This window comes from Lithobates pipiens, unplaced genomic scaffold (assembly GCF_037356315.1).
Source record: "Lithobates pipiens isolate NorthernLeopardFrog02 unplaced genomic scaffold, aLitPip1_a1.2 Scaffold_35, whole genome shotgun sequence".
Lineage (NCBI taxonomy): Eukaryota > Metazoa > Chordata > Amphibia > Anura > Ranidae > Lithobates > Lithobates pipiens.
This window is the reverse complement of record NW_027507811.1, coordinates 22,701,088-22,713,458: the sequence shown is the minus strand read 5'-3', so window position 1 is coordinate 22,713,458 and position 12,371 is coordinate 22,701,088. Positions and strand designations below refer to the sequence as shown.

The 12,371-nt window shown below is 40.9% G+C and overlaps 1 protein-coding gene across 1 annotated transcript in view; it reads left to right on the top strand.

The window, feature by feature from the left end:
- The window catches only part of LOC143956406 (uncharacterized), a 37,829-nt gene that overhangs the window by 9,735 nt on the left and 15,723 nt on the right, over positions 1-12,371 (top strand). The window contains 1 exon segment of the mRNA XM_077466619.1: positions 7,735-9,254. Within this exon segment, the coding sequence (XP_077322745.1) occupies positions 7,735-9,254 (1,520 nt within the window).

The window sequence follows — 12,371 nt, the reverse complement described above, 5'->3', positions numbered from 1 at the left end:
GCATCTGAGCATTATCCTGAGGCATAAACTCCCCTTGTTCTTTTAATTCTTCTGGTTGCTTAATTAGGGATTCCTGTCCTGACCTAAGCTGATTTGTTTCTTCTTTTAAATTTCCACTGCATATTACTCGGCAACTTTCTTCAGGAGACTCGTTTTCCTGCAGAAAATTTTCCTTCTCCTCTCTTGTATTGTTTATTATTTCTTTATTTAATTGATAACATTTGTACAGCATTATTATTGTATTATTGTGCATCTGTTCTGCTTTAATTAAGAACCTCTCCTTCTCTTTTGATTGTTTATACTTTTTATTTAATTGGTGAAATTCGTCCAGCATTATTACATCATTTTGTAACTGTTCTGTTTCATATTTCACCATTTTCGCTATAGCCTCATCAAAATAATCTGCCTTGTCTTTAATCTCCTTTAGCTTTTTTGTGAGCTCACATTCCCCTCCTATTAACTGGGACTGGGATTCTAAGATATCACTCTCTAGTTGGGTATATTGACGTTTAAACTCACTATAAAGATACATCAGGTTAGTGCTTGGTTCAAAATGCATGTGATCAGGCCTTTCTATTTCCTTTGTCTCAGATGAGCTGTCTGTGAGTTCAACGCTTTGACCTTCCACGTTCCACACGTCTTTTATTAATTGACGGGCGTGGTTTATAAGGCCTTCAATGCGTACTTCTAGACCAGTCTCGTTAGACAAACTTTTTTCGGCATGATTTATCATGTTAATTTTTGACATTATATCCAACATTTCCTGTACTTGTATCCATTCTGTCTGAGTACTCATATTACCACTAAGGGCTGATTCTTGACAATCCCCATCAACATAAAATTCACTTTGACCAGACATTTTTCTTGGCAACATTTTTTTTTTAAAAGTTAATAATTAATAATTTCATGCAAAATATTATTTCTGTCACCACCGTAACTATGATTGATCCTGTACAAAATATCGACGTTATCTCACGCAGTGCCTCAATTTATATGTTGTAATTGTGGTATGGGATCTTAATGAAGATCTCAGCAGTGCCTCCATTTATATATGTTGTGCTTTTAAGGACATTTTTCCCGCACAATATTTCCTAAGTAATTTTTAACGAAGATATTTTAAGATACAGAATCAGTCTATATGACACAGTCTATATATGTGAAACTTATTCACGGAGACGAGTGATCATACAAAATAGCTACATTTATTGGTTGACAGAAAACAAATATTTACATGAAATATTAAAATACAGATTACATTATTTGATCATTTTGACAATTTCTGGGAACACCCTCAAACTGGGCGTAGTAGTACCTTGGACACAATTATCACCATTATCATTTCTCGGTAGAATCAATAACCTTTTGATAATTGACAATTAAACAGAATGTCTGTATTTCACACATCCAACCGTTACTATACTGCAGGTAAGTAAGTGGTTAACAATGTGAAATAAATTAGACATTTGTTTGTCAATAAAATTGGCATCTATGCAAAAAGAAATGTATGAAAAATTTAATTTAGAGAAAAATCTAAAAGGCGGTTATTGATTCGGGAGAAGTATTTCAATAATAGAATATTCAAAAACATCAATATTTAAGAGAACATAAAATAGAAGATAACATATATTTACCCATTTCCAATATGGCTATTAGTGTGGAGTATTAGTTACCAGGAATTTTAAGATGGCTGCCATGGCTTCAACATTCCAAGGAGCAGGGATCTTCATGAATGTAAATTGTGTATTCATGCATGTCTTCCAGTGTCCCTTCTCAGGGGGGGTCCCTAAGCTTCCCCCTGACTCTCTCCCCCCAGCTCTCCTCCGAGTTTCCTTTTCTCTCTTCTTCTTTCTAGTTTCTTAAATATCCTCTTCAACAAAAGGATTATAAAATTATACTAAGTTCTGCCCAGAGGGTATGTGTTCCCCCCTCATTGGCCGACAGACTTAATGGTTAGCTTTCCCGGGAGTCTCGTGATTTTAAGGTAATAGCACCTTCCACCACCAGGTGTCTCACCTATGTTTGGTGTTTTATTTCTTTAAGTGAATATTTTTCTAATTCTGTAATATGTGTTCGTTATTTATATGTTCTAACGAATATATTCGAGTGTTCAAGAATTATGGCATAATGTAGAATACTCTTTAACATAAATTTCAATAATCACTTGCATAAATTGTTGATATATATGTATATCAATGTATATCTGTTAATCTTTAGTCCGTTTAGAAAGGACACAGGTTAGATATATCACAAACAATATCACATACAATTATTATCTATATGGATCCATGTATAATTTGGGTATCCAATCAATATTTGTTTATCTAAACATAGGTTAAATTCTTATATAATTCTAATCATGATTATATGTTTTTTATAATACTAATTTGTTGCTAAAACACTTCTACTTATGATCACACTTTCATATATAATCTCTCCATGACCAAATTCCCCAGATCATTAGATACCAAACCACAATATCTCCTTTTTGTGACCTATATATATAATTTGAATGGCTTAGAAAAATATTGATGATACTGGGGTATATGAATCTTACAGCAGGTTTTGAGATGAACTCTATAGTAAGATATCATGTCCCGGCTTCTCATATACGTATATTATGATGTAAAAATGCACACAATTTTCAATGTTTTCTTGTAGTGTCTTCAATGGCCTTCAGGATACCATTCCACTGTTTACTTTTCTAATAGAGGTGTCTTATTGCCCTGTGGGGGAGATCTCCATTTCATATCTTAGCCATTGTCTCATGAGAAGCTAGGACAACACTAACTACTTGGCTTATTGATCTTTCACTTTCTGAGACAATGGGATATTTGTTCTGGTCATTCAGGTTTAATGGCTGTTGGTCACAGGTACTCCAAAGTATAACCCAAACCTTGTCCTATCTATTTGCGTGGTTGTGTACTACCCAAACAGTCTTTTACTTACGTACCATGGGGTTCTCTAGTTAAGGGTTATTTCCATGTGATAAATACTTATGCAAGTTTGGCCTTCTCACTCTAACCAACAAAATAAGTAAACAGCTTTTTGTTTGGTGACAGAAGATACCATTGTTTCAGCGAGTTTCTGTCCCAATGCATGCTTGTAAAAGTTTTCAATAGTTAATGTAGTGATCATGTATTTTGTGTTCTTCAAGAGGGTAATAGTTCAATGATAGCAAAATTGTAGATCATCTGTTCCTAAGGCCTAAACAATCTCACCTCTTTGACAGAAATATGAATGTATTATTATTATTTTTTCTTAATGAATTCACAACAACATACAGAGGTAAACCTTTTTTTCTCTTTAATCCTTGACAGAATATTATGTGTGTTCTTTTGGTGGTGATAGGGACAAGACTTGAAGAATCCTGTATCTGCTACCTACTTAATAATATCTAAATGGTACATTTCCGTTCTTCAGTACATTTTCATGTTTCCAAAAAATGAAGTGGAAGAAGGTTCTTCTCCATTCTCACAGTTACAGCATCATCAGTGCTCAAATATTGTTATCCAGTGTTGTATGGGTGAATTACTTGTGGCCCCTTTTGGTGATGTTAGGGACAACTCTTGAAGGACCCTATATCTGGTACCGACAGAGATAAATGGTACATCTCTGTTCTTCACTACATTGTCGCGTTTCCAAAAAATGAGGTGGAGGAAGGTTCTTCACCATTCTTACAGTTACAGCATCATCAATGCACAAGTACTGTTATCCAGTGTGGTATGGGTGAATTATGTGTGGCCCTTTGGTGATGTTAGGGACAATTCTTGAAGAACCCTATATTTGATACCTACAGAGATGAATGGTACATCTTTGTTCTTCAGTAAATTGTCGTGTTTTCAAAAATGAGGCAGAGGAAGGTTCTTCTCCATTCTTAGCCCTTGTACACACGGTCGGAGATTCCGACAACCAAATCCATCGGATTTTGTTCGTCGGATTTTGTTCGACGGATTTTGTCCGAAACTGTTGTATACACACGGTCGGACAAAGTTGTCGGAAAATCCGATCGTTCAGAACGTGATGACGTTATTTCGTTATGACGGGACTACGTTCAGGCTAGTAGCCAATAGCTTTGATGTAGGAATTTGATCTGAGTATGCGTGGCACTTTGTCCAATCGGAATTCTCTACACATGATCGGAGTATGTCCGATCGGACCAGTTTGTCGGAAAATATTTCCAACAAGTTGGAAAATTTGGTCCGACGGATATTCCGACGGAAACAGTCCGATGCAGACCACACACAGTCGGATTATCCGACAAAACGGTCCGATAGGACACATTCCGTCGGAATCTCCGACCGTGTGTACAAGGGCTTACAGTTACAGCATCATCAGTGCTCAAATATTGCTATCCAGTGTGGTATGGGTGAATTACGTGTGGCTCTTTGGTGATGGATGTTAGGGACAACACTTATAGAACCCTATATCTGGTACCGACAGAGATGAATGGTAGATCTCCGTTCTTCAGTACATTGTCGTGTTTCCAACAAGAGGAAGGTTATTCTCCATTCTTAGCCCTTGTACACACAGTCACACAGTCGGAAATTCCGGCAGAACAGGTCCGATCGGATTATATTGTCGGAAAATCCAATCGTGTGTAGGCTCTATCTGACTTTTTCCATCAGAATTTCCGACGGAAAAAATTTGAGAGCAGGACCTCAAATTTTCCGACAACAAAATCCGATCTGACTTTTTCCGATCGCTTTTAGAGATTTCCGATCGGAAAAAGTGCCACGCATGCTCAGATCAAATTATGAGACCAAAGCTATTGGCTACTAGCCACAATGTAGTCCCGTCGCAACAAATGAACGTCATCACGTTCCGAACGATCAGATTTTCCGACAACTTTGTCCGACCGTGTGTATGCAACACCGGTTTCGGACAAAATCCGTCTGAAAAAAATCAGACGGATTTTGTTGTCGGAATGTCCGAACGTGTGTACAAGGGCTTACAGTTACAGCATCATCAATGCACAAGTACTGTTATCCAGTGTGGTATGGATAAATTATGTGTGGCCCTTTGGTGATGTTAGGGACAGCTCTTGAAGAACCCTATATTTGGTACCTACAGAGATGAATGTGTCAGAAACCATGAATCAGACTGAGACAGAAGTACAATTAAATCACACTTGTTTATTAATAAAAATAAAAAGGTAAATAGAAAAAGCGTAGCCAAAGCGTAGCCAGAGTCCAGTAACCGGATAGAGTAGTCAGCCAGGCCAGAGTTCAATAACCAGATCGGGTAGTCAGCCAGGCCAGAAGTCAGGGATCCAGATAGAGCAACAGCAAGCAGGATAAGGAGTCAGAAGGGATGTCAGCAAGCCAGTCTTTAAACAAACCTCAGGAGATGGTTTCTTGTGATGTGACCAAGGTGAAGGCAGAGCTGAAGTGAGCTGGATGGCTTTAAATAGGCAGGTCACACGAGCATCATCAGGAACAGCTGGTAAATGTGGAGAGAGAAGAGAGCTGGCAATTGGCCGACAGCTGAGCAGCCAGCCCAGAGAAGGAAGGGCTAAGCCAGCCTTGACAGAATGGTACATCTCTGTTCTTCACTACATTGTCGTGTTTCCAAAAAATGAGGCAGAGGAAGGTTCTTCTCCATTCTCACAGTTACAATATCATCAATGCTAAAATATTGCTATCCAGTGTGGTATAGGTGAATTACGTGTGGCTCTTTGGTGATGGATGTTAGGGACAATTTAGGAAGCCTATATCTGGTACCTACAAAGATTAAAGGTACATCTCTGTTCTTCAGTAAATTGTCATGTTTATAACAAATGATGCAGAGGAAGGTTCTTCTCTATTCTCACAGTTATAGCATCATGAATGCTCAAGTACTGTTATCCAGTGTAGGATGTGTGAATAGTATCCTTTAGCTGGCCTGTTTTCATAGTTTGGTGTAAAAATAGGACCCAATTCCATACCAGACCCCCAAGAAACTTCTTAGTGTTGGACCAACATACACTATATTACCAAAAGTATTGGGACACCTACCTTTGCACATGAACTTTAATGGCATCCCGGTCTTAGTCCGTAGGGTTCAATATTGATTTGGCCCAGCTATAAAAGCTTCAACTCTTCTAGGAAGGCTGTCCACAAGGTTTAGGAGTGTGTCTATGGGAATGTTTGACCATTCTTCCACAAGTGCATTTATGAGGTCAGGTTTGATGAGAAGGCCTGGCTTGCAGTCTCTGTTCTAATTCATCCCAAAGGTGTTCTATCGGGTTGCGGTCAGGACTCTGTGCGGTCCAGTCAATTTCCTCCACCCCAAACTCGCTCATCCACATTATATTGGCAAAAATATTGGGCCACCCCTCCAAATCATTTGGTGGAGGGGGGATTATGGTGTGGGGGTTGTTTTTCAGGGGTTGGGCTTGGCCCCTTGGTTCCAGTGAGAGTAACACTTAAGGTATTAGCATTCCAAGACATTTTGGACAATTTCACAATCCCAACTTTGTGGGAACAGTTTGGGGATGGGCCCTTTCCTGTTGCAACATGACTGCCCACCAGTGCACAAAGCAAGGTCCATAAAGACATGGATGAGCGAGTTTGGGGTGAAGGGACGTGACTGGCCTGCACAGAGTCGTGACCTCTTGGTTTGTTGACGCCTTAAGAGTTCCCTTCACTGGAACTAAGGAGCCAAGCCCAACCCCTGAAAAACCATCCCACACCATAATCCCCCCTCCACCAAATGATTTGGAGGGGTGGCCCAATACTTTTGACAATATAGTGTGGATGAGTGAGTTTGGGGTAGAGTAACTTGACTGGCCTACACAGTCTTGACCTCAACCCGAACACCTTTGAGATGAATTAGAGTGGAGACTGCGAGCCAGGCCTACTCGTAAAGCATCAGTGCCTGACCTCACAAATGCACTTCTGGAAGAATGGTCAAACATTCCCATAGACACACTCCTAAACCTTGTGGACGGCCTTCCCAGAAGAGTTGAAGCTGTTATAGCTGCAAAGGACGGGGGCCAACTCAATATTGAACCCTACAGACTTAACCCTTGTACACACGGTCGGACATTCCGACAACAAAATCCGTCGGATTTTGTCCGACTGATTTTTATCCGAAACTGGTGTTGCATACACACGGTCGGACAAAGTTGTCGGAAAATCCGATCGTTCGTAACATGATGACGTAATTTAGTTACGACGGGACTACGTTCAGGCTAGTAGCCAATAGCTTTGGTCTAGGAAGTTTGATCTGATCTAGGATTGTCCGATCGGAAATTCTCTACAAACGATCGGACAAAGTCCCATCGGACCATGTTGTCGGAAAATTTTATAGTTCAGCTCTAAAACTTTGTCGGTCGGATATTCCGACGGAAACAGTCCGATGGAGCCCACACATGGTCGGATTATCCGACGACGCGGTCCGATCGGACATTTTCCATCGGAATGTCTGACTGTGTGTACAAGGGCTAAGACTGGGATGTCATTAAAGTTCACGTGCATGTAAAGGCAGGTGTCCCAATACTTTTGGTAATGTAGTGTATATGACTCCTGAATAAAAGAATTGAAGAATATTTTTAGTTTATATTAAAAACTTTTTCTTTTATTTATTCTTTTATTTCTTTTCTTTTTTTATTCTTTTATTTCTTTTCTTTCTTTTTTTTAATTCTTTTCTTTTTTATTCTTTTCTTTTTTTATTCTTTTTTTTTATTCTTTTTTTAATTTTATTTTTCTATTCTTTTTTTTTTCTTTCCTTTTTTATTCTTTTTTTTCTTTTCAGATGGACCTTTCATTCTGAATAGTTCAGAAGGCAATTCAATTTTATCTCCAATTTTCAAGGCAGAAAATGATGACATGACACGGTGTTCCCCAGGAGTAAATCCCAATGTTCCCATTATAGATCACCATTTGGAGGGAATAATGGATTCCTCTAATCTTGAAGAATCTTCTCACCAGTCCAATACTATGACTTCAGATGTCCATCTGAGGTCTCAAAGTGCGGAACAATCAACACATCCACCCAACCCTGAGGAGTTTTCTTTATGCGACATGGGTCACATAGGAGCGTGTTCGTCGTCGCCTTTGGATTGCAAGAAGTCTCCCACTAAAAACACAGCACTACCCAAACAGCGGGGCAAGCATCCTTTTTCATGCTCTGAGTGCGGGAAATGTTTCTCTGCGAAAGGAAGCCTTCATAGACACCAGAGAATTCACACGGGCGAGCGCCCACATTCATGTTCAGAGTGCGGGAAACGTTTCATTCAGAAAGGAGCACTTCTTATACACCAGAGAATTCACACGGGCGAGCGCCCACATTCATGTTCAGAGTGCGGAAAATGTTTCATTCAGAAAGGGGCGCTTATTATACACCAAAGAACTCACACCGGTGAGCGTATTTATTCATGTTCAGCGTGTGAAAAATGTTTTGCTGAAAAAGGAAACCTTCTTGTACACCAGAGAACTCACACCGGCGAGCGCCCACATTCATGTTCAGAGTGCGAGAAATGTTTCATTCAGAAAGGGGCGCTTATTATGCACCAAAGAACTCACACCGGTGAGCGTATTTTTTCATGTTCAGCGTGTGAAAAATGTTTTGCTGACAAAGGAAAACTTCTTGTACACCAGAGAACTCACACTGGCGAGCGTCCCTATTTGTGTTTAGAGTGCGGGAAATGTTTCGCTCAGAAAGATGACCTTGTTGTGCACCAGAAAAGTCACACAGGTGAACATCCCTATTTGTGTTTAGAGTGTGGGAAATGTTTTACACAGAATAATGTACTTCAGAAACACCGGAGAATTCATACGGGCGAGCGCCCTTTCTCGTGCACGGAGTGCAGGAAATGTTTCATTCGCAAAGGAGACCTTCTCAGGCACCAGAAATTTCACACAGGCGAGCGACATTTCTCATGCACAGAGTGCGATAAAAGTTTTGTTCAAATTAGAGACCTGATTAAACACCGGAGGATTCACACGGGTGAGCGCCCTTATCTGTGTTCAGAGTGCGGGAAATCGTTCACTGAGAAAGGAAACTTTATTAGTCACCAGAGAATTCACACGGGCAAGCGCCCTTATTCATGTTTAGAGTGCGGAAAATCTTTTACTGAGAAAAGAAACCTAATTGGTCACCAAAGGATTCACACCGGTGAACGTCATTTCTCGTGTACAGACTGCGGCAAAGGTTTCATTCACAAAGGAGACCTTAGTAAACACCGGAGAATTCACACGGGTGAGCGCCCTTATTCATGTTCAAAGTGCGGGAAATCCTTCACTCAGAAAAGTGTACTTTTTAGACACCAGAGAGTTCACAAGGATGAAAATTCTTTTTGAAGACTTCAATGCATCCCATTGGGTAATACATTTAAAAGAGCGAACAAAATTCCTGTATGGTTTAACTCCAATGTAATAACAGAAAATAAATACTTATAAAATACAAGATAATTCACACAGGTGAGCGTCCCTTGCTACGCTATATTACCAAAAGTATTGGGACACCTGCCTTTACACAACATCAACTTTGACATCCCAGTCTTAGTCCGTAGGGTTCAATATTGAGTTGGTCCGCCCTTTGCAGCTATAACAGCTTCAACTCTTCTGGGAAGGCTGTCCACAAGGTTTAGGAGTGTGTCTATGGGAATGTTTGACCATTCTTCCAGAAGAGCATTTGTGAGGTCAGGCACTGATGTTTGATGAGAAGGCCCGGCTCACAGTCTCCGCTCTAATTCATCCCAAAGGATTTTCGGGTTGAGGTCAAGACTGTGAAGGCCAGTCAAGTTCCTCCACTCCAAACTCACTCATCCACACTATATTGTCAAAAGTATTGGGCCACCCCTCCAAATCATTTGGAGGAGTGGGGATTATGGTGTGGAGGTTGTTTTTCAGGGGTTGGGTTTGGCCCCTTAGTTCAAGTGAAGGGAACTCTTAAGGCATCAGCATACCAAAACATTTTGGACAATTTCATGCTCCCAACTTTGTGGGAACAGTTTGGTGACGGCCCCTTCCTGTTCCTACATGACTGCACACCAGTGCACAAAGCAAGGTCCATAAAGACTTGCACTTAAGTTGGCCCACCCTTTGCAGCTATAACAGCTTCAACTGTTCTGGGAAGGCCGTCCACAAGGTTTAGGAGCGTGTCTATGGGAATGTTTGACCATTCTTCCAGAAATGCATTTGTGAGGTCAGGCACTGATGTGGGTGAGAAGGCAGTCTCCATTCGAATTCATCTCAAAGGTGTTCTATCGGGCTGAGGTCAGGACTCTGTGCAAGCCAGTCAAGTTCCTCCACCCCAAACTCACTCATCCATGTCTTTATAGACCTTGCTTTGTGCACTGGTGGGCAGTCATGTTGGAACAGGAAGGGGTCATCGCCAAAATCTTCCCACAAAGTTGGGAGCACGAAATTGTCCAAAAAGTCTTGGTATGCTGATGCCTTAAGAGTTCCCTTCACTGGAACTAAGGGGCCAAGCCCAACCTCTGAAAAACAGCCCCCAACCCACAATCCCCCCTCCACCAAATGATTTGGACCAGTGCACAAAGCAAGGTCCATAAAGACATGGATAAGCGAGTTTGGGGTGGAGGAACTTGGTGGAAGAGTCCTAACCTCAACCCGATACAACACCTTTGAGAAGAATTAAAGCGGAGACTGTGATCCAGGCCTTCACGTCCAACATCAGTGCCTGACTGCACAAATACATTTCTGGAGGAATGGTCAAACATTCCCATAGACAAGCTCCTAAACCTTGTGGACAGCCTTCCCAGAAGAGTTGAAGCTGTTATAGCTGCAAAGGGTGGGCCAACCCAATATTGAACCCTACGGACTAAGACTGGGATGCCATTATAGTTCATGTGCGAGTAAAGGCAGGCATCCCAATACTTTTGGCAATACAGTGTATATAGGTTGCGCTGGATTGGAGGGTTGACAGAAATACAGGAGCCTATCGAGGTGTGGTTGAATAGTTATACCAGGGTTCTTCTAAAAGTTTCCACACTTTTTTTAACTCTATTATATAAAAAAAAAATTGCAGAAACTTTTTGAAGTCCCCTCGTATTTAAACAAACCGGGTTGATTTGGTCCACTAATGTGCAGGCGGCACCATAGAACTAAACTGTGGTAGTAGATTGCCAAAGCTTGCAATAAATGGGGATGCAGAAGAGGTCATTCTGACAATACAGCGACAGCTGTACCAACATATGGGCAATATACAATCAGTACATGGCAATACATGGGCAAGAATATGAAGTAACAATACTTGGAGGCTGATCTTTTATGTTTGTATTCTTCTGCATACAGAATAGATTACAGTAACAATGCAATAACTAACAGTATCCAATCGGGACTTGTCTTTCACCAATGATGCCATGTATAGGTAGCTTTTCGATATTGCACGCCATTCCTCTTTTTATACTTTACTGAAAAGGTGGGTCCAGCCAATGCCTAGTTGGCAATAAATGTAATACTTAAAATGTAATTTTACTGATTTTACAAGATCAGTTTTTGATTCACAATCTTTTTTATTGTACGTTACTCATTCTGATTTTGTATTATAAACAATAAAACCCTATGCATTGCAATGTTCGGGTCTCCTATTTTTTTTTTTTTTTTTTTACAAATAACTTAAATTATTGATTGATGATTGGATTGTGCTGAATTCATAGAGTGTCATCCATTCGTATTGGTGAGAAAGAGAGCCTAGAAGTTCTACTTCCAAACATCAGCTTATAGATCTACATGGAGCTACTATAAGGTCTGGTTCACACTGAGGCAGCACCACTTACAGCGCGACTGCCTCAGGCGACCTGGATGCGACCGCTGCGGCGACTTGCAAAACGACTTCTGTATAGAAGTCAATGCAAGTCGCCCCCAAAGTCGTACAGGGACCTTTTTCTAAGTCGGAGCGACTTGTGTCACTCTGATTAGAACGGTTCCATTGTACAAAACGAGATGCTACTTGTCAGGCGGCTAAGTTGCCTGACAAGTCATCCTAGTGTGAACCGACCCTAAATGCCATATAGTCAGGAGGTCTGCTTGGGAGATTCTCTGAAGCATAGATACAAGAGGAAAGCGATGATGGAGTTCAGAGACAACATATTAGACAGAGAAGTAATATGCAGAAAGAGAGGCCCATAACATCCTAGAGCTCACAATGCCATAGACACTTGAAAGTGAAATGGGTGACAAGGCAGCAGCAAAGGAATCAGATAATGTAGTGTGGATGGTGGAGGAGAGCTGTAGGAGAATGTAGTGTGGATGGTGGAGGAGAGCTGTCGGAGAATGTAGTGTGGATGGTGGAGATCTGTCGGAGAATGTAGTGTGGATGGTGGAGGAGACCTGTAGGAGAATGTAGTGTGGATGGTGGAGGAGACCTGTAGGAGAATGTAGTGTGGATGGTGGAGGAGAGCTGTCGGAGAATGTAGTGTGGAT